The sequence below is a fragment of the Anoplolepis gracilipes genome, chromosome 3 (assembly GCF_047496725.1).
Source record: "Anoplolepis gracilipes chromosome 3, ASM4749672v1, whole genome shotgun sequence".
Classification (NCBI taxonomy): domain Eukaryota; kingdom Metazoa; phylum Arthropoda; class Insecta; order Hymenoptera; family Formicidae; genus Anoplolepis; species Anoplolepis gracilipes.
Genome location: NC_132972.1, coordinates 1,824,228 through 1,848,408, shown reverse-complemented (window position 1 = coordinate 1,848,408; position 24,181 = coordinate 1,824,228). Strand labels below are relative to the sequence as shown.

At 40.6% G+C, this 24,181-nt stretch overlaps 1 protein-coding gene across 1 annotated transcript; it reads right to left on the bottom strand.

The window, feature by feature from the left end:
- Nucleotides 1-3,418: 3,418 nt before the first annotated feature.
- LOC140663611 (uncharacterized) lies at nucleotides 3,419-24,181 on the bottom strand. Its single transcript, XM_072887866.1, has 2 exons — nucleotides 23,420-24,181; nucleotides 3,419-7,410 (listed from the first exon to the last, which is right to left on the bottom strand). Exon 2 carries the CDS (start codon nucleotides 7,376-7,378, stop codon nucleotides 5,429-5,431), a length of 1,950 nt encoding a protein of 649 aa, XP_072743967.1. The 5' UTR covers nucleotides 7,379-7,410; nucleotides 23,420-24,181; the 3' UTR covers nucleotides 3,419-5,428.

The window sequence follows — 24,181 nt, the reverse complement described above, 5'->3', positions numbered from 1 at the left end:
GAAACCGGCGCCATAGAACTTGCACGCATACACACGGGAAGGGGAAAACACAAATGAAACGGGCACTCACATATGGATTTTTACGCACGTGGGGGAACGTTACGATTTATTGGCGTCGGAATGGTATGCGGACACTTTTCTTATTTGTAACGTCTGCAGATTTATTTCTCCGTATAAATCAAAGATGCAGATGTAATAATAAAGTCGTTACAGCGTTAAATGTATTCCCACGTGTTGTTGATTTATTGGCGAGAAAAGGAAATATGAAAAAAAAAAAAAAAAAAAAAAAAAAAAGAAGGATATACATAGGAGTGTTATATCAACATTTTAATATAATTGTGTTATCCCTCTTATATACGCTTCTTCAATTTATACGAGAATAAGGTTCGTCGAGATGTATATTTTCTACGTGAGCACAAAAAGTGGGTGTCCCGAGACTATTTCGACGCCGACTATACATTCGACATTACACAGGGGTTTGTATGTACATACAAAAATAGCCACCGAGAGCAGCAACGGCACGCCTCAAACGCATCGAACTCCCCAAAGCCAAGTTCGAAAAGGGGACACGCGCGCGCGAGACTTGTGAGAAGAAGAGGCAGAAGAGCAAGGAGAAGGACGTTTGCGAGGCCTCTATCCCTCTCTTAGGGGACGTCCCAGCCTCTCGTCTCAGCCCCTCTCACGATGGAGCTCTCTTTCTGGCTTCTCTCTGTCTGGCTCGTCTTCCTCTTGGTCGTTCTTCAGACGAGAGATGCACATAGCATGACTAACTACCATGACTAACGAGTCGGGCGAAGTGCCACCGAGAAATCTTGGCTAACCGAGCGAGAGAGGGTAGGAACGATGAAATATTTTCCCATTCGAGTCCTTAGATTCGTTTATCTTTATGTGCCAGATGAATAGACGGATAGAGCTCGTGCGAAAGCGGCAGATGTGATTAAAAACGCGAGCAGTATTTACGAGACGAACTGTTAAAGTATAGCGTCTAGCTGAGCTAGAGACCGTATATGCACTGTATAGGATAAGGTTTGTATATAATCTTACTTGTCCCTTGGATCTTTCTCATATTTCCGATGATATCTTTGCTATTACATGCTTGGGAAATTTAACATTTCCGTGGGAGAGAGTTGAGATTTTATCATCTGCGACGATTATCTAGAGGTTGTAGGGTTTATAATGGATACGCAAAGCTTCGGAATTTCTGTACGAAACAAATGTAAATGGAAGGGGTCTTAGTTATAGTCTGAACAGCGATAAATGTATCTTGGATATTGCTTTAGTTTAATCGGGCGATTTAAATGACAGAGAGATATTATACACACAGGCATGAGATAGAGAGCGAAAGAAATGACTGGAGATGAACGCTTAATGTCAGTAATCAAAGTTGTAAATTAGATTGGATTTAATTCCCTCTGTTCCTCAAGTGACAAGTAAACAAAGAGACATAATGTATACATTTAATTAGAATTTTAATCTTTCCGATTATATCTATTGATAAATGTTTATAAAAAAGCAATCCGATATTCAGATTTATTAATCGTCAAATAAAAATGCAAATTATTTTGCCAATTTAATAAAATCTAAATTGTAAATTTAAATAAATTTTTGCACATCGTAATATAAGAGAAGAGTGATGAAAAAAAATTCTTACCGAGTGAATCATATATTACATATAGATGTTATCAAAATATGTAATAAGATTTACAAAAAATCCGTAGATCTCTCGTATCTTACAACGCACAGATATTCGAAACCGATCATAAAATTCGGATAAAGTAGAAGGTTGAAAACTTTATGAATTCTGTTTCTTTTTCTCTCTTTCTCGCTTTCTCATACCACCCTTATTTTAGCCGGTCGGTCCGTCGTAAAACTCTTCGCATAATCAAGAAAGAAAAGGCCGCCGACTTTCGAGTTAAACTGTGACGATCGATTGCGCATTCCTCGTCGGAACTTCCAAACTTAGCGAGCGGACGAGATGGACGACCCGTTTTCGGGGGAAAGCAAGAGGACTCGTGATGCAGCTTGTAGGTCAGTGGATCGCACACGGAAAGCACATTAATGGGGGATTTTCACTCAACGCTCCTGCCGGACCTCTCGCTTCGGGGAAAATGAATTTTTCAGAATGCCAAGAACGAAAGCGTATCACTTACCAAGTTCAGGCAAGTTTAGAGGAACATCAACCCCCGGAATGTCCCGCCTAATCGCATTAGATCTAAACGATCTCGATAAATATAGTTTCGTCGATTTTCCTTCTTTTCTCTATTTTTCTCTCTCTCTCTCTCTCTCTCTTTTTTTTCTTTTTTTCTTTTTTACGCAAAACTGTGAGTACCATCATTTTTTTAAACGGCTACCCGGTCGTTCGACGCGAATGCACGTTGATGCGAATTGATGGCGATTGCCGACTATCTAGGGAACTGTTTCGCCGTGAAAATGGCGGTTTTCATACATTTTTTATAAAACCATTCGCATATCGATCCGAAAATGAGGATTCTACGTCGTTAAAAGACTATGGTTTACGAATCTCATGAAAATGAACTTTCCAATTCTATATACAATATGAGAAGATTATTTTCCTCCACTGCAAATAGAACGACCACAAATACAAATCTTTTATATATTATTTAACATTGGACTAATAATAATCGCTCATACATACACAGAATTCACTGTACGTCTCGATTACGTTATTTTGATAGAATCGAATCAATCAACCTCATTTCATCATCGACCGAATTAATATACTTATTCATAAACTTTATTATGTTTACGTACGATAAAGCTTTGTATAAAAATAAACTATTGAAAGAACATGTTGCGAAATTAGAAACAATAATGTTTCGATACACTTTTCGACAGTCTTCACAGTTTATTATACTTTGAAGTCTTGGACTTCTGAGATCTTATTCGTCGAAATGAGTTGGCAAATTCACAAAAAAAAAGTGCCCTTAATCTCTCTCTTTAAATTCTGTCGTTGGGAAAGTTCGAGCTGCGGCCCGTTGTAGGAAAATGCAATTCAGTAACGAGACTTAATCTCCGGGTGTTGCAAACTATGACTCACAGAGTTGCCTTACAAGTGGATCCAATTAGAAAGTTTTGCATATTCTGTTAAATTTCGTGGACGCGCGCGCGGTGCGTTTAGAGGCGTGCGGAAAAAACATAGAGATAGGCTCTCAGGATCGCGTAATCGCGGATCCGCGTAACAACTTCCGTCGTCGTACGTGACGTCGGGGGGACGCACGTACTTGTTACATTATTTTTATCGTCATAGAAAGACGGAGTCGTTATTGCGAATCGCAAGTACGAGTCTGTTTGAAGATTCCCGTAACGGAAATGTACGCACTTTATTCGTACTGCATTAAGTATATTTTCGTATTCAAAACGTAACATCTTTCCAAACTTAACATCATAAATTAATAAATAAATATATATATTTTATTTTATTTTTTTTTTGTATGTATTCGCTTATGCATCTTTGTATAAATGTGTGTCTTTTGTAGTCTCTAAATATATTCGGTGTAATGTGCTTACAGAGTAAAGGTCGTAACACACTATTATTGCTTTAATTTACAACATTTCGTACGAGGGATCCTCCCTTTGTCGACCGCAAAAGAAGGAAAAATCGGATTCGCCTTCTATAACGTAATTTGCTCCCTTAAGCGTGTCTCGTGTGGAGGGACGTGTTAACGCAATTTTTAGCAAACAGTTTATCTTTTCTTTTGTCAATAATTAGCTCGTACGGTTGCTTAAATTTGCGAATTTTCAAATATATATATATATATATATATATATCTGAATACTCATTTAATTTATATCCGAAAAAAGATATTTAGCGCATTTGTCTTTTGTAAGTATATTATAATTATTTAATTAAATATAAATATTTCCGGCCCAAGAGCTTTATATATATATATATATAGTTAATATCAAGATTCGATAATTCATATCCGTCATATTGTCTATTTATTGAATGAAATAATAAATAATTTATAGAAAAATCCACAATGATTATATATATAAGTATAATCAAGCAGAAATATTTATATTTTTAGATCCAGATACTTAAATAGTTGGATTCTAAAATGTATGTAATAAGAGAGCGCTATATTATTTATTAAATGTTATAACGCGGTTGATGTAGACTCGACAATAATTTAGCTGCAAACCTGGAGCCGGAAAAGCTTCTCAGCCTGGAACGGACTTTTTACAAAGAGTATTAATCTCTAGGTAGCTAGTAATCTCTCTAGAAGGACCTTTAATCGACTAACACGCGACGCAGCTTTAATTTGATTTGTCACTACGTTCAAACGAATCCGACACGAAATGAACGTTCGTCTAGCAAAATCGGGGCCACTGCATTCGCACTGAGCCAACGGATTTCAACTCGCAATTCTCGAAAATAAATACGGGTTTTCGTGCTCTCTTTGGTTCTTTCTCTCCGACACACGGTCCAGGTCCAAGTATAATATAACGTACTCTCTTACGTTCCCGTACAATTTACATTCCGAGTGAGATTGTGTTCCCTCAGTGAGAATGCATCCTGGCTCCTTCTCTCTTTCACTCTCACTCTCTCTCTCTCTCTCTCTCTCTCTCTCTCTCTCTCTCTCTAGCAGCGGCGCAACTATCTCGGAAGACATTTCATTTTCACTCGTCCACGGTTGCTTCTGTTTGTCCTAGGGGTATAATTTCAGCGTGTCGCGTAACCCGCTTCGGTTTCTTACGGGCAAATCACGATACATTCGCGCTCGAGCAATAGAATTTCAGGATAATCCGCTTTGCCGACGGCGATGGGATATCGATCATTTTCAAGCGCCAAGTGGAAAGTAATGTCCACCTACATTGACGACGCTCTCGCGTCTTACCGCGGTTACAAACTGTTTTTGGAACAGTGGGGAATGTCGTCCCCTTTTCTTCCCTATTTCTTTTCCCTATTTTCCCTTTTTTCCATCTTCTCGTGTTCGTCGAATAAACATGATTATTATTGCTCAAACATTTAACCGCGCGTATACAGCTTGCAGCTTGTTGGTTCTCGTATGCGATGAGACGTAACGTGTTCAATAACAACGGTAGCGCCGAGGCAAACATTCCGCAGCGATATCGAACGTGTACATACGTGTACGTTGGGTAAATTTAACGAGCGGTCGTTAAAGTTTCAGTGGTGTAAATCTTTTGTATATTTCTGGCACCATCCCTGCAATATATACACCGCAGTCCGCAGTCCTCTCATCACATACGCAGCGCGACGCTCGAGTAATCAAGACACCGAGCGTCGTCGAGGCAATAATCCCGAGACGTTTCGGACCGTTAACAGAGCCCGCGGTACAGAGTTGCTGGCGCATCCGGTTCGCCTTAACGACTAGACTATCCTTGAATTCGCTGATTACGGTTATAGCTGGACCCACGAACGTCCCCTCCCCCCCCCCCTGTCCCCTCACACGAAGACAACGTGCGGTTTCTCAGAAACTGGCGGTGGTGGCGGTGGCGGGGGCGACGTCTGACGCGTCGGCTCGTAATCGTAATCGTACTCATAATCGTAACCGTAATCCAACCGCCGCAAAGCGTTCGATCTGGCGACGGAGGAAGGGCTGTGCGCGCGATAAAGCGACAGGACTTCCGGCGGCTCGTCCCGCAGATCGGTCACGTCCGCCACCGCGTAAACCCCTTCCTCCGTCGCTCCGCCGCACGAAGGTCGCTTTCCGTACGAAGAAGGATCGACGGCGACGTCGCGATGCCCGGACCGGATGTACCGCGGGGTCTCGTAGATGTTCGTGTCCTGCGACTGCGGGCTGCACTCCGCCGCCACGGCCGTCGCCGTCTTGGCACGCGGCGAATCGTACGACATGTCGTCGTTGTTCCTGGCCAACAGACGGCGGCTGTACGACTCGGCGTTCTTGTCCAACCCGTTGTCGCTCCTACCTACGTAAACGAGAAACTCGGGGCGGTTTGGCGCGGCGTACGCCAGCGACGAGCGTCTCTTCCTCTTCGCCCGGGTGAGATGCGCGATCAGGGCGAGGATGGTGGCGGCTACCACCAGACAACCGGCCGCCGATAAGGACAGATACAGCGGGCTCAAACGACACCGCAGGGAACCTTCCGACAGCGCGATCAGCTCCTTGCCGGCGAATTCTTCATCGCTGCAGACGATGTCGTGAGTGTCCAGCTCGAGTCGCGTCTCGTTACGTCGCTCCTCGGCACGAATTACGTTCCACAACCAATGGACCGAGCAGTTGCACACGAGAGGATTGCCGCCGACGCGCAATTGAGACAGACTGTCGACCGGAAATTGCGTCGGTTGCAGAGTCGCCAGGCTGCATCGGCGTAGCGAGACCCACCTGAGGTATCGAGCTCCGTATAAGACACGCACCGGCAACTCTCTCAATTCTCGATTGCCATCCATCGAGATGCGCTCGAGGTTCACGTTATCGGCGAACGCTCGTGCGTTTACACTCGCGATCATGCAGTCGTTCAGCTCCAAGCTCCTCAACTCGAAGAGATTGCGAAAGGCCACGGCCTCTAAGGACCCGAGAGGATTCGTGTTTAAAACCAGGTTCGTCAGAACGCTCAGTCTGGCTAAGGAGGCTGTAGGCACGGACGTTAGATTGTTCCCGGATAAATCCAGATACAAGAGATCCGGCAGGCGATCAAAGGCGACATCGGCGATGCCTCTAATGACGTTGTTTGACAGATTTAGGGAGACCAACGATGGTAATGACGGCAAGGAGTCTCGATCGAGTTCCTGTATCAAGTTATACGACAGATCTATTCGCTCCAGACTTGGCGCTAACGCCAAGTTATTCCTCGGTATTTCCAACAATGAATTCTCGCTTAGGATCAGTGTCCTTATCTTGTGCAAATTTGTCAACAGATCATCGGGCAAACTCGTAATCGAATTGTCGCTCAGATTCAACACTTCCAGCTCGCTGGTGTACTTGAACGCCTGCTCGTCCATATGCGAGATGTTGTTGCTGGCCAGATTCAATTCCTTCAGGGACGTAAGTCCTCGCAGAGCGTTCTTCGCTAGCGTGTGAATCGCGTTGTTGCTTACGTTTAACACGAGCAAGCTTTGTTGCAGGCCGAAATTCTCCTGGCCCAAAGTGTGGATGAGATTCGAGCTGAGATCGAGACTCTCGAGATTCCCGTAGAAACCGAAGGTGAGATGCACGCTGGTAACGCGATTCTTCGAAAGATCCAAGTGACGGATCTCCGGATTCAATTGGATCGGCACGACCTCGAGATCGGCGTGTGCGCAAGAGGCACGTAGACTCTCGTCGTCGCATCGACATCGTGCCGGGCAGAGGCCACTAGCCATAGCTGTCATCACGGCGACCATCGCTATCGCGATCGGCAGCGTCGATGGCGGCGACCGCCCATGTGATGCCATTCCATATGAGCTTCTTCCAGACTGGAACTACCCTGCACAATAAAATTAAATTATCAAATTTACAATTATTATCATATTAATTATCGGTGAATATGATGCTACTAGCATATTAAAAATATGTGACAATTAGGTAAATGAAGAATGCCTGACAGAACAGAAATAGTTTTCGAAATTATAAATTAAATAAATAATAAGAAACAATTATTTATTTGCTTACTTCTTGACAGTTTTTCATTTTAAAAATATTGATATCAAACAAAACAACAAAAATATAACAATATATAATTAAAGGAGATGCGATTAACTTAAAATTTTCTCATATAAATAATTTATGACTCAAAGAAGATACAATTGCAATCAAAAAATCCGGTTTATCAATCGTTGCAAAATTGCTTAAATTTGTCTGAATATGATATGATTTATTTACTATATATCTATTAGAGAGAGAGGGTAAATATGATGCTACTAGCATATTAAAAGTATGCGACAGTTAGATAAATCAAGAATGTCTGACAGAACAGAAATAGTTTTCGAAATGATGAATTAAATAAATAATAAAAAACAATTATTTATTTGCTTACTTCTTGACATTTTTCATTTTAAAAATATTGATATCAAACAAAACAACAAAAATATAACAATATATAATAAAAATAATTTTCTAATTAAAGAAGATACGATTAACTTAAAATTTTCTCAATAATTTATGACTCAAAGAAAATACAATTGCAATCAAAAGATCCGGTTTATCAATCGTTGCAAAATTGCTTAAATTCATCTGAATATAATGTGATTTATTTACTATATGTCTATTAGAAAGAGAGAGAGAGAGAGAGAGAGAGAGAGAGAGAGAGAGAGAGAGAGAGAGGGTGTATATAGATATAGCTATGAAGGTATGCCTCGAAGCGCAATAGAAATTACTTCATCGCTCGGTTCCAATTATCTCTTTAATGACCGACAGTTTAATGATATTACAGCATGTTAATTTTACATTTCAAAATACTTTATCAGACTTCTCTTCTTCAACAAAGTAGTGATGTAGTACTGTCATTAACTAGGTCACATAATAATGTGAAATAATAATTACTCGGCATGTAAATATTTTTAAAACAGCATAAATATCAAACAAAATATGTTTTAAAACAATGATATGGTTTCACACTCGCGGCTTCAATCAAATAGAAAATATTTATTACATACTGTCGTGTTTATTCACGCAAGAAAGCACGAGAACATTCTTCGTGCTTTACGATATATATATATATATATATATATTGTACATACATATAACGTGCGTGATTATATGAGCGATATCCCTACGATACACATATATATATATATATGGAGCTGCAGCTTTCAAATAAAATCCGCCGTTAGCTGAAAGACCTTTGTGAGCTGGGTAACTCGCGAAAGCGTAACTACCTTTTACGTTCACCGGTTTGCTACACAAGCTCGATGCAAGTTTATTTACGGACACCTGCACGTGTTCATTCGTGTTCAGATTTCGCGCTACCTGCATCTCCTCCCGGGATACGTACGACATGGCGCAGTTTGTATGTCAACTTTTTTAATGTCTATGAAAGGTAAATAACGCCACCCACTCATGACAAAAAGAGAAATGACAAACCGGCTTCGCGAAAGAGAAGTAGATATTAATTTTGCGTCTGTGCCCGACTAAATTTACTGCGCCCGGTTAATTAAATAGTGAAGAATTTCGCCGTTTCATCTGACGACTTTTTAGCATTTTATGATATGCAATATATCGCCTGTTTCTGATATCAAAATAATTAAATTAATTAATGCACATAAATTAATATAAAAAAAAAATACGTCCATATACAAATAAAAATTGTGAGAGATATATTTAATGTGATAATAAAAAAAAGTGATCGTTGAATTTTAATAATAAAATTATATTGGGCATAATATTTGAAAATATTAAAACGTCTTTCATTAATAAATTATTATATATATTTTATAATACTTTTATTTGCTTAACAAGTTTAATAAAGTTTTATAAACTGTCAATCATATTACGGAAAAATATCGCACAGTTACATTTATATCTCAACCTGTTACCTTTTAAAAAAAACTCATGTATATAAACATAAATCAACTTTATATTATATTTTTACTATGTTTTAACAATATTTTTTCATATCACTTTATAGCGGCGCATATTTCGCTTTTAGTATCCTTAGACGGACAAATATAATAGAATCACCCCACAGAGCCTTCAAAGAAAGTTGGAGGAAACAAGAAAACGATACGTTTGCCAACGGCGCGTTTATTTCTTAGAGCATGATGCATCCTTCCTTGGTAAATTTATCCGTAAAACAAGCAATTCGACGAGTCGCTGTTCGTATTTCACGTGAAAGCACAGCGTACATGCTCTATTGCGATAGAATTAAGACTTGGGAAATTTACTAGGCGACAAGATAAACAATGCTCGAGCCATTAATATTTCGTTAATACTCTTGTAAAGATATTACGTTGTAATTCTCGTTTCGAAAATTAGCAAATTTATATTTTCAGACAATTTAATAAATATAAAAAAAAATAAATAAAATAAGACAAATAATTTTGTTCATCTTTTTGCAGACATAATTAAGAGCAAAATATCTTTAGATAAATCAACAATATCCAAACATTTAGAAAATATTTTTCTTATAAATAATCTTTATTTTATATATATTTCCTAATTAAACGCAAATATTTGTAATGTTCTTCATAAAACAAGAAATATAACGCGTATGTAATCGACTTTGAAATTCTGGTTTAATATACGCATAGTTTGGCCATCGCGATTGAAAATCGATACTAGATTAGCCCGTCAAATTAACCGCGATTGCCTCATATAATCAGCCTTGTAATCGAATACAAAACCGCACCTTATACGCGGAAAACACGGCTCGCCAAAAGGCAGGTCGAAAACATTACACGTTGCGATCGTTGCGTTATAAGAACGTGCCAGAACGCATAATCGATGAGATACGCAACCGGAATCAAGCGGAATATTACGCGCTGCACCAACGATAATTTCAATCCTATGGCGGGATACCTCTGCCAAGTTCTCTCCTCGATATGTTCAGAAATTCCCCAATATCCTCGTTTCGGTAAGTGCTGCCTGTGCCAGTAATTTTTCACGTCTCTTTTTCTGCGCTCTGCCGGGGAATAACAAATGGCGCTGATCTCACTGTCATGTATAATGCACAGATTTACAGCATCCCGCTATCTGACACAGCTATATGTCCAAAGCCACCGCCCTCGCTACTCCCTGTCAGGGCCGCGCGCCGTCGCGTTTGCCAAAAAAAAATATATAAAAAAAAAAAAAAAAAAAAAAAAAAAGTACCGCGGACGTTAACATCCGCGGCAAGTAATATCCCGTATGGCGGCGGGCATCATTTTCTCCGGGAAATCGGGCGTCCCTCCTCCCCCCCGCACCCCCCTTTTTTTTCTAGCTCGTAACGGACGCGCCGGGATGGGGGTGTTTTTCGGCTGCCGGAATATCGCCGTGAGGAAGAAAGTTGTGAAGAGGGTGAAACGAGATCGGCAAGCACGGGGGGAAGCATCAGGGAGAGACGTTGGTCGAAGGAAGTTGATTGCGCGGGGAAATTCTAGGAGGATATCTTGCTCCGCGGTAAAAGCTGACATCGCTCTGATAAACAATGCTTGTCTACAAGCGTCAGGATGATAAGAGTAGAGCCCGGGAATTAGCCCAAGTATCGCAACTTGGTATCTAGGTCAGCGGAAAGTTTTTATTTCGCTCTCTGGCAACTCGTTAAGGATTTACATTTACAAGACTAACTACGTATAATCTAGTTCTGCACATCGCAAGTTTCGTGTAAGCTCCAACGGACGATTAAGTACCCGAACGAAGCTATTCTATTAGTGACGTACTACAGCGATGGAATATTTAGTGCAATATCAAAGATTAAAGTAATTGTTCCTACGGAATATCTATCGCCACAGAATACTCATCGTAAAGCTAATCTTGTTGTAAGCGGTAAAATAACATTACGTTAAAGACAATTCATTCCATTACTGCGAAACACAGATAGAAAAGTAACTATTTATTGTATAAATTTAAAAATAAGGATAAATTGCTTATTCAAAAATGTGATTTTAATTTAGAGACTTGTATAATTATTATTTAGATATAGCTATAAACAATTATAGCTAATGAATCTGTATGCGACAAGATCGTTGCGTAAATCTTTTAGATTGATAATAAATTTGTACAATTTCCTCGAGAGTGAGCAAATAAATTTAATTATCTTAAATTATTATAATCTTCCACCGCGTATACGAGCAGTTTATAAACAGTTTATTATAGACAGATATAATTTTGCAGTGCACGTATTATATTATCATTGATATTTTATTACACTGTAATTCATACGTGCTACGTGATATTTTCGCACAAAGAATTCATAAATAATATCGCACATAATTTACACGATATATTTACATGTTTATAACGAGCCTGTATTACACGATCAGCGTGAGAGGAATTAAAAACGTTACGTTACGATATATACATTATGCGAGATATTTCTCGTTCAATAAATTATACTGCAAGTAATTCTCTGTTGAAAAATTAATATAAAATGTAGCGCGCAGTTTAATCCTCGATCGTTGAAGAAGCGTCAGGATTCTCAAGATAGTCGAGTTAGATTGCCCCGTTTATCGGCTAAAGGGAACGTAAATAATAAATAAGACGATGCTTCCCCTCGTCGCGACAGACGACGAAATTTGCCCGGACATGCATAATACATGTGGAAATGGCATCGAGCGTGGCAGCTAGGCCGCCGGTGGCTTCTTGTCTATAATAGAATCTGCGCCGTTTGCCCGATTCTATGGGACATAAAGCAAAGAAGTCTCGGATAACGTATAACAGGCCGAGTCGTTCAATTTACAGAATCCCCTTTCGCCTTCTCAGACCTTCTCGTCTCGTTTCGAGATCAAAAACTGCGAATTGAAGACGGGCCAAAGTCGTACCAAACTTGGCTAACCACCGAATGAACGCTCCAACTTATGAGTCTCTCTCTCTCTCTCTCTCTCTCTCTCTCTCTATTAGCGAGGAGCACGAACCACGCGCAAACTATAATTTTACGATTTATTACACACTATATCGCTCTCTAATATGTGCTATGCCGCAAAGATAATGCAATTATACGATAATGCAATTGGCAAATCATGTAGCGTACGTGCGAGATAAGATGAGATAATATTTTCCTGTCAAATGCAATTATCGGTTATCGCAAACACAAAAGAATGATTAAATTATCTCTCCAAGAAATTTAAAAATTATATATTTTTGTTATATAAAAAGATAAATTAATTTTTATCCGCTCGTTATTAAGTTTATGATAAATTAAAACTTGACAAATTAGGCAAATTAAGTCACACGTTTATCGTACGATCCGTGGAGAAATGTTTAATTGCAACATTTCTCCCGCTACATTCATCCCAAATAAAAAGCGACGGCATTGCGGGACTGCGTATAATTAATTTCGTTTTGCACCGGACGGGACAACACTGCGCACGTTCGCTGCACCAAAGACAACAGCGGTGAGAGTTATCTGGCGTTATAAATATTCGAGAACGATAATTAAAAGCGTACCCGTGGGTACAGTAGCAGATCAAACGTTAATATCGTCGACGTTCTACGCGCAAGGTTGCTATCCCGGAATTAAACTAACTAAGCTACGTTCTAAACGAATCGCACGAATCGCTGCATTGAAATGCTAATTCAATTAATTCTTCGGGGTTAAAAACTTGGCGGCAGCACACGTGCGGGGCGCCGGGTCGAAACGACTAATTGGATTAGCATATTAATGCGCGAAATCGGAAAATTCGTTAAGCCAAAAGTTTGCTTTAGCCCAGCCGAGTCTCTCGCCTCGCCTTAATGAATAGCACTCTACCTCGGGGCGCGCGATGCAGTTGCCGGAGCATAAATTACGTAGCGAACAGCGGGGGCTGGACCGGTATACACACGCCTCCCCTCCCCCCCCCTCCCCCGCCCCTGTTTAATTTATGCATTTCTTGACCCGTATAGCGGACTCGGTTTCCTACCTGTTGGTCCGCGTCCGGCCTGCCACCTGTTCGAAAGGGATCCTCCTCCTTTCCTACTTATTTCTTCTTCTTCTTCTTTTTCTTTTTCTTCTCTACGAAGAGGAATGAGGAAAAAAAATTCTAGGATTTTACGTTATTTAATGACCTGGCATCTTCGGCACTTTATTATATTCGAAGCTCATTTGAAGAAATGACGTTTACAAATTTAACGCCGTTTAACGATAGCAGGAAGGCATTAATTTTCAACCATCGCGCGCGCCCACCTTCCCTCATGTAACTTCGGCACAGCTGTTGGATCCTGATCCGGTTCGTATCGCGAGAAGATCGAGAGATCGGCCAGCCTTTCCGTAGACGGTAACGGCCACTTAAGACAGCTGGCAATCAACGTCGAACCGAACATTCTACGCAAGGGAGGAAGTTTGAACGATCGGTATCGATAATGCGATACCTGACAATCAGGGATGGATGTTACAAACTTAAAGATTTATAGGCAAAGCGTCCGTTTAACCGCCTGTAAAATGTTACTCGGGTTCATCGAGAAATTCCTCTTCGCTTGGAAACCGTGCGCTCTTTCTCTCTCTCTCTCTCTTTCTTTCTCTTCTGCGACGGAAAATTATGCAAATTGAAGGAAAGATTCGTTTCTCGCGTGTTCAAGCGAGGGAGTCTTGAGCGAAAGGGCTCGAACAAAGTTATTTCCATAGTACGTAGAGGATTAATGCAGTGGTTGCTAGTGTCCGGTTCGCATTTCCAGCGAGAGGGATGGCACTCGATCGGTCATCGAGCACGTCGAAACGATTTTAACCCTCCTGGTCTTCTCGGGACGCGCGGCTGAAGTCCGCGTATCCGCTCGAGTAAAATATTGCTTCACACGAAGGTCGTGGTGACGTAGAAAGGAGAGAGGAAGGAAAATAGGGGCTTAAAAGGGGAAAGAGAAAGAGGACTCACTCGGTTGGGTACAACCAACCTACGAGGGAAGCGAGTGGGAAAAAGCCCTCTGCAATTGCAATCCGGACAAATATCCGGAGTCGAGATGAACGACGAACAAAGAGAGAGAAACGGAGAAAGAGAGGAGAAAATGAAAGAGATAGAGAGAGAGAGAGAGAGAGAAGAAGAGAAAGAGAAGAGGAAGAGAGAAACAGAGAGGGAGGGTGAGACTCTGGGTAGTGGAGAAATTGTTCGGGCTACTGCGAAACGAAACGAAACGAAACGCTTCTCCCGCTACTCCTATATATATGCGGTAGTCGATAAACCGCGCCTGCGTAGCTCAAACACACAGAGACTACCCTCCGTCGTACTACGACGAAGGCTTAGGGGGCACGCATACCTCCGCTCGGCGTACTCAGGGGCGCGCGCGCGCGCGCGCGCGCAGGGGTGTGGATTAAAGATATTAAAGATACCCAGACTCCGTTTCCTTCCCCCCCCCCTCCCTCTTCCTCCTCCTCCTCCCACGTGTCTGTCCGCCTTGTAGCACTTCCGTCTCGGTCATATGTAAACGAACATTTCGAGGTCGCGCCGCTTCCCCCTCCCCCCTTTCATCGTTCTCTCGCTCTTCCTCGCAAGACGTGTTTTTCAGCCGCGTGTCTCTTCTCTCTCTCTCTCTCTCTCTCTCCCTCTCTCTCTCTCTCTCTCTTTCGTTCTTTTCTTCTTCTTTCTTTCTTTTTGTTATCTCGCCCCCGGCGACGTTTCCGCCGCACTCGAAAAAAGACTCGGATTTCTAAAGTTAAATCGTACGCATCGCAGATCGCCCGCGCAGGCTTTCCACTTTCGAGGAGATATGAACTCGAGATAGACTAGAGAGAGAGAGAGAGAGAGAGAGGTCGGGGCTCTCCCTCGGAAACACTGTCATTAGGATTGCGGCGCGCACGTGTATCTTAATATTACATCTACGTTACACCTACGCCATCGTTAGATCTCGACGTTATCCACTTTATCTCGCGTCGTTTTCATCGTGTTCAGTTCATCAGTTGCACCCTCTACCCTGGCTCTTGCTCCTTTTTTTTTTTTTTTTTTTTTTTTTTTTACTAAATACTACGTGCACCGCGCGGGGAATGCTCGGTTCGTTAGTTACTACCATCCCTCCCAAAAAAAAAAAAAAAAAAAAAAAAAATGGCAGACGCCGGCTAAATTACACGGCGCGTTAAACGACGCTTCTTGGTCGGATCGTTTTGTGATTGTTCCAAATTTAAAAGAGCCAAACTTAGGGACGCCGCGGAAATCGCCTTGGCAATATACATATATATATAGCGTGACGCGCGTCTCGCGTCGTTCGATTCCGCCATCAAAGATATTGAAATACTCTCAGACTCGGGTCGCACGTACATACACATCCAAACAGCCTCTCTCGATCGTATCCGCGGACGAATACGTAGTCGCGACCATCGTCGTGGTCGTGGTCGTCGTCGTCGTCGTCGTCGTCTTATTTCAGCATTCCTTGCTTTCAGCGACCGCGTTTCTCATAAAATCCCCCCGGGCTTCATAAAAATCGTCTGCCGATAAATCACGAATGAAATTCTACGAACGTGTATAATACACACACACACACACACACACACACACAAATGTATATGTGTATATGGACGTTGCTCTGATCCGCGAGCGATTCGGTGAGCACAGCTTTGAGCGAATTACGGTCGGCAGAGAGAATTAATCGTTTAAGTCTCTCTCTCTCTCTTTCTCCCCCGGTGCCTGTCAACGCAGTACCTCTATGAATTTCATATCCACGCGCTTCCGCATGCAACGAAGATATGAAAATAACTAGACCACACTCTCATCTACAAGCGCATTTTTCAGTCGTGTGACGCCTGATATTGCCTGCCTCTTATGTTCGAACTAATAAAGAGATCTCTTATCCTTGAAATTATCTAAAACATTAATATATAAATTAGCTTTTAACAAATTTGCAGAAATTTAATTTTTCGATAATACAATTAATTAGGTAACTAATTTAATGTAATTAATTTTTCTCTTCAAATTTACTTTCATTTCGAAAAAATTATACTTGATTTTATCCGGCAAACTATTGTGAAAACATTTCCGTTTAAAATTTTATTCACTTCCTACGAATATGCACGTATTAATGGCCGGTACTATATATATAATCCAATTTATCTATTGCAGTCATTGCGGCCAATGCAATTAACCTTAGACTCCAAATCCAATACAATTCTCCATCTGCTTGTTAACACAGAGTTTAAATGTTTTATTAAATGTCATGTGATTTTTTTTCTAATTATTCTAAATTCCTTGATGAATTTGGGGTTTCCTTTTTTAAATTGAAGGACGACCTCGATTCTTATTTTATTCAAGACCAATTTTTTTTTTTAATAAAAAAATATTAAAAATCTATTTTGTCATTGTTTGATTTAAAATTTACGATAATATTTTAAATCAAACAGTGAAATTGTGTTATCTACTTGCATGTCTGATATTGGAATACTGAATAATTAAAATTATTTAATCGACATCTCTCTTATCAGTTTTCAGCTAATAAAAAAGAAATAAATTGCACAAAATTGGTCTGATAGTAATATTGAGAGAAAAGTGGTTTTTGAACATGTCTCTTGTGTATAAATAGAAAAAAAAAATAATGAAACATTATTGCGTCGGGCAGAACCATATTAAAGAGATATCGAAAGTCAAACACGATATAGCAAGTCAATCACAAAATCTGTAGACGAGAGTTCGATGTGTAGCGCGATAGTTGTAATTTACGCGTGAAATATGTATATCAACATATTCGATACGTCAACGCTCGGGTTATGTATCCTCGCAATTCCGCATCTCGATACCGCGTAGAAATGTCGGTCAGACATATTAAAATATCCCATCTGTGCTTCTCCGCTGTTCTGCAACGATAACTATCGGTTATTTCCTCCACCTGTCTCTCATCCAGAATCGCTATTTATTTCAGTTGTAAAAGTAGTTGAGAATTCGTTCTATTTTACATATTCCAAAGCAAATTTTAAACAACAATTATTATCTCTCTTTTCTGTCCAAACGTCAATTATATCTCTCTTCTCTACCCCGCGCTTATTTTTATGTAATTTAAAATTTTATTTTAATAATTCAGAAATGTTATAACTTTTTGTAATGCAAAAGAGAACACGGTGTTTTTCAATTATTCGTTTTTTTTTTTTCCTCATCTTTCAGAATAAAATGTTTGTATAGAGTATGTAGAGTACACGTTTACCGCACATATGCACGTTAATTTATTCACGTTTCTGTATAACTATAGTTAACAGGCAAGATAATAACTACACCTAGCTTCGAAATGAAGAGCATAGTGACGTAGTCGGACTAACAATATTAAGCTTGTTTAGTCGTTCGTTCCACGACGACGGCCAGCCACTTCCTTTCCTGTCCTTTCTCTGCCACGTTTCCGGTTTTCCACAGAGTAACGACCTACTCTCGTGCTTACAGCTTTTCCACGCAGGATTATGACGTTACCTGACAAGAAGACGTCCCAGATCCAATTACAACCGCGTATCGGAGGCGGAGAGATAGATTCGCCAAAATAATAATCTCGGTATCGCGACAGCTCGTCATAAATATCACACGTACGTCTCCCCACAGTGAACGCGTGGGTTAACATCGTCCAATTACATAATCCGGCCCTCGCAATACGATCGATCAAATCCAGGCAATTAGCCCACTTCTTTCTCGCATCCTGTCCGCTTTTCCTGTTTGTCGAAACGGCGGTTCCCTTCCATTCAACGCGGGCTTCCTCCTCCTTCGCACAATGGACGACACGTGAAAGGGAAGATTCGATAGCTCAAATGACGGCGCACCTTGAGCCGGCAGCTTGCGGCCACGATAATCCGCAACGATTATTTTTCACGCCTCAGGCCGCGGCTTCTCACGGCCTTTCCTTTCCCTCTACGTGAAATGATCTTTTCATTATCGTATAATACATTTGCGTTTGTAAAATCACGAATGTCGAGAGGGTGTCGAATAAATAAATATATATATATATATATTGTATATAGACGCGTACGACTTTGATCAACAAGAGATATTATTAATTATCGGAGCAAATTCTCGCAATCTTTCATCTTTTCCTTCAATTCCGCCGGCTTAATGTTTGCCATTGTAAGCAATCATATTGACCCTCAACGAAGTGTGCTCGCTGCCATTCAATTGTTGTGGTTTCACTCAATTATTACGACGGATGAGTCGAGACAAAAGAAATCCTCCTCAAGTGGGCTTCCTGAACCGCGATCTACCACCTAAAGGGAGGAAAGGGAGCCGTAAACAAAGGCGGCCGACAAACAATACCAGCTACAAGAGCAAACACGACATCCGCCTTTCACAGAGCGCCGCGCATAAAACTGAAGTGCAAGGTACAAGTTCACAAGAGAAAAGAGACAGCTTTTCTCTCTCTCTCTCTCTCTCTCTCTCTCTCTCTGTGCTCGGCCTCCTCTCTCCTCTCGACTCTGCAAAACTTGAGCCGCGAGGGGGATGTTGTAACTGCGGGAAGTAACGGTGCGCCCGCCGAGCCACCCTAGCGTTTAGCGTATGTGTACGTTTTATACGGCAAGTTTCGTTATAAATCACCCTGTTTCGTCGGCTAAGTCTGCACGCGCGTCCGCGGCGAAGTACTTCGTAACCAGATAAGTGGTTACCGGAGAATCTGTCATGTTTTGTAAACGTCAGATCGTGACGCACAATAATATTGACAATTGACAATTTATTTCTCGACATTTAACGAGTAATCTCTCTCTTTCACTTTTGTTAATACGCCCTAAATAAAACTAATGAATCAAGAGTCTCACATACCGCGTGAAATTGAATTTAATTTTCGCGTTAAACCAGAAACTACTACTATTATTACTACTATTATCTCTGACATTCCGCAAGAGATCCGAATACATTTTGGGTGACATTTAAGTGACGCTGCCCATTGTGCTCCTCTTTCAACTAAATGAGTTATCCCACCCAAAGGACACCCTTAATCTTCATCTCAAATCTCATTCCATTATCACTGGAATAATAATTATTTTCGAGAATAATTGTCAGTATAAAGAGGACAGATAAGTCATGAAGAATATTTCACGACGAATATTTGACAATAAATAATGCTATAAAGTCTGTCATTTCAACAAAACTTCTAAACTAATTGGTTATCTTGTTAAGCAGTAGCTTAAAATTTACTTGTTTTGTAATATACATAGACATTACAAGAGTATATATAAACTCCGTTCCTTTGCACTTTCTCATCAATCGGCGCATTAAAATATCGCCCTCTTGTGCCATCGAGAGACTCTCTTTCGCGTGCGAGTGACATGCATGAAAAGTAATACAAATTCGATAAGTCGCCACTCTACGAGCGAAATGGAAAGCGCACATCGGGCGAATTTCCCTCGCACCGGGGGAGGCTTTTGCATTTCTAATGTTTTTTCGGATAGAAAAATCGACACAGCCAGCGTCGAGGGCCGCGTTGGGAAGGACGGACTTTAAAGAAGCGATGAAACAGCTGCAGCCACCTCGAAGGAACGATTCGACGTAGGGATAAAGCGGTTAGCCCGGCTACCCCCCTGCCTCTTTCTCGCTGCCAAAACGGTGGGAGATGGGTATCTCTGAAAATAGGATTGGTGCTCGGCACGCATTGTGCCGAGAGGACAGTGTCTCTCCACCTCCGTCTATACCCTGCTCCTCCTTCTATCTCGCCTTATATTTATAGCTTTCGCCTTTTCCACCGTCCTTTGCGCGCTTAATTCGACCGCTTCGTAGAATACGCTTTTCTTCAAGCTGAGAAGAAAGTAATCCGGCGAGCATACGCGCACGGACCTGGGTCGTGTGCAGCAGGAGCACCAGGTGCGTCCTGATTTATCACACGACTGCTACAAGTTGACTGGGAGCTGGCAGGACGAGCTGCTCTGCTTTTACAGGGCTGGTACGATGGATCTCTGGCCGATCGTTTCGTGGCTTATTAAAATTTCTGACGGCGCATCCCAGCACGTCTGATGGCGATGTCGATTGTATAATTTATCCACGCGCACAGTTTCCACGTCAAGCTTTTTACGGCGTTCGTTTATTACCCGAGTGTAGACTCTCTCGATTCTTCTCGCTTTCTCTCTCTCTCTCTCTCTCTCTCTCTCTCTCTCTCTCTCTCTCTTTGTCTTTTTTTCTCACAACCACTCTAGAACGTAGGCGTGACGCACGAGTAGATTGAGAAACATGTTGTACGAGCAAACTCGACGGAAAGCACGGCACCGAGAACGCTCTTCTACAACGAGACGATGTAAATATCTATAATTCCCGCGTCATTCACGCCGCGTAAGCTTTATGGACCGCTTTATTATTGGAGAGTGGCTCTTTCTCTCTCTCTCTCTCTCTCTCTCTCTCGCCTCTCTTGCGCGTTTATTGTACGCTGGAAAAGCTTGAAACGGGTAGCCAGAGAAATGTCCAAGGGGGAGAATGTACGTGCGTAAAGGTTTAATATCTTTCCTGCATATCAGAATTTACGATTGGATTTGACATAAGCCCCGTAGCGAGTAAGCAAGATTTACAGTTTACTTAATGACTCGCGCACTAACAAACGCGCGCATACGATCTGGATCGGCATGCTCGCCGTTTTTGTGAGGCTGCGCGTCTAACACGGTTCAGATGTTCCCACGCTAGGCAAGCAGGTGTTGTGGTGAAACCGACGATTAATTATCCGCATCCCATTTAATAGTACGGACGGGTCGATTAATCACAGTACGGCGACTGTTATAACCGATAAAAAGTTTCGTATCCCCGGGAATGCGATCCAAAACCTTTAAATTGATTTTGGATAGATTATTGCTCGGTATATACGCGAATATTGCTATTGATATTAAGGGAACATATTCAAAATAAAATCAGCGAGTGTCGGAATGTTTTTTACACATTCGATTTATATTCTATTCTAGTTTAATAAATAAATTTGTTTTCGCACTAATAAAAACGAAAAAAAAAAAAAAAAAAAAATAAGTAACTTTGCTCTCTTTTTCTCTCTTTTTTTCTCCTTCAATTTTTGATTTTATATTTTTTTAAACAAGCGAATGAATGCATTTGTACACTTTGATTTTCTCAATAAAATTGTGCGCAGTAAAACTCGAAAAATTATTACATTACTTTATGAATGTATAATATTTATCACATATGCATTTATAATGTATGCAGTATATTATACGATTTATGTAGCTTAAAATATCGTTTCCTTATATATTGTATAGATACTTTAAGAAAAATCACAAATCATGTAACAGCGATATATTTTTACGACCATCACAAATTATTACCTATAAATTTCAATACGTTCCAAGTGTTTTTTTTTTTTTTCAATGACACATGCATTATATTATAACGTCGAGTAATAAAGAGAGAAATTTTATTTTAACAAAGAAAAATTCAATAAATTGAATAAAATCATAAATATAATGCGTGTAAGTAATTAACCAATGTATTTTTCCAATTGTAAATCCCGAGTCGTTAAACGCAACTATTCGAAAAGAAAAAGTAACTGCTCCTGAAGGAACTGCGTCAAAATTTAATACCGTTGAGAGATGTACGTGCTAACGCTTACTTAATACCTGCTCCACAATATAAGCCGACATTATTAAGCTCCGAGAATATTTTGGAACACTTCCCCCCAGAAAAATAACAGCAGCCGATGGAATGAGAAGGGTGCATTTCATTACAAACTCGTCTGACGACGGCTCGAACTCATTGGGATTAGGAGTATCGGGGAATTAATTATGAAGACCAAAGCCACGGGTGAGGAAAAAATACCGCAATATATTTTCTAAGAAAGACGTAGAAGATTTAATTTGTTTAACAACTATCGGGAAAAAAATGATTCTCAATTACATGCTCGTTATCGACTTTTTACGAATCAGCTTTCATATCTCGCTTGGTAAAAATATTCCTTTTTCTCTTTTCAACAATAAACTTGAATATTTACAATATTTAACATCTCCCCCATAGTGCTCCTACATAGTATTTATTATTACATAATAATATTAAGTTTATTTATGTTCTTTTAACATCGAATCGAATAAAATATCCTATTATTTTATAACGTTTTAACGTTATATTTTATATAAGATATTATATTAATTAATTGTGCACACGTGTATGATTATCTTTTTTCATAATATAGAATTAATATAATGTGTGAATTATATGATGATAAATAAAATAAATAAAATATATATTTATTCACTTTTGCAGCATATGATATATATAATAAGTAAATCATATGATGCAATAATAAATGCTGATTAAAAATATACGATTAGCAATGATTCGCGCAAAATAATCTTGCAATTCAATATTTTTAATTCAATCTCATCTTTTGAAATCAAGAGTATGAGAATAAAGGTCGTAGGAAAACTTAATGAAAAGATTCTTCTTAAAAAAATAAAAAAAAAAGCTAAATGGCCTTTCAAGAATAAGAGCACATAATGACCTTAAAAGCCATTCACTTGCAACTCCTACCGGCGTGCTGAACGTTTAATGAAAGATTTATTTTACTGTGTGTTTCGTAAACTTGTGTAACTAGGTAAGCTTCCCTCCGTAAATCAACGTAACGTAACGCAAGTCTATAAAAACATCGTGTAAACATGGAGCAATTTAACGCGAGTCGATAAAGCCCTATTTTAAGGGCAACGTGCGCCAAGGAAAATGCATATTTAATCAGTCTACCGGATGCGATATCGTAAAACGGTGTATATATATATATATATATATATATATATATATATATATATATATATATATATATATATATATATACATGTTGTATGTTACCGGTGTATAACCGGTAAACAGCTGACCCGAGAAAATCCGTGAACCAAGAACGTCGCTTCGGCAAGCATCGAACTTCCAGCTGACTTATCGCACGAATACGCGTGTGACTCATGGTTGACGTATCGTATCATATTTTAGGGGTAAGTTGAAGGAAGGAGTGAGAGTGGGCGAACGGGTGGATATACTTACACCGAGCGACGCAAAGTGTCAGTGAGTTTCCTCGGACTCGTGCACATCGACCCGATACACCCGAGTGAATTTTTGCAACGCACCGTCAGATTCACCCCGTGTCTGATCCCCGTAGTCTGCGGTCCACCGATGGACTTGTCCGGTGATAGATATTCCGCCGCTAGAATTCAGGCGAAACACGCACGTTCCATAGCACACTCGGCCCGAACCGAAACTAATGAGATTCTCTCGAATCACCGGATTGCCGATCCACGTGACTGGCCATCATCAAGACACCTTGGATTGCCGGGACTTGTCCAATGTATTTCGCTCGTATCCATCAATCGTAGATCAGTCACCGAATTCGCTCGCCACGCGTAATGATCGTATACCGAATGCGTGATGACGGACAAACCGCGGGTAAAAAAGTTAAGGAAACGCTTTTGTGAGCAAGGGAATGCTTGTAAGAGTAGGGAGGAAAGAAGATAGATGACAAGCGAGGGGAAAAAGACAGAGAGAGAGAAAGACGGGAGGGAGCTTGTGGAGAAAGGGAGAAAAAGAGAGAAAGGGAGGAAGATAGAGAGAGAGAGAGAGAGAGAGAGAGAGGGAGAGAAAGAGAGAGAGAAAGAGAGAAAGAGGAGAAAGAGAGGAAAAAACGAAAGAACCGCGGTCGCTCCCGGAGATTTCGAACTGCACTGCAAACGGGGACCACAGTCCTTACTGAGCCGGAGTTTGACTACGTACTCGCGGCTGCGAGACTTTGGGGTCTGCGCAGTCGGTCAC

Bases quoted from the DNA above. Each gene is read 5' to 3' on its own strand.
- LOC140663611 (XM_072887866.1), bottom strand. From the start codon at position 7,378: ATGGCATCACATGGGCGGTCGCCGCCATCGACGCTGCCGATCGCGATA.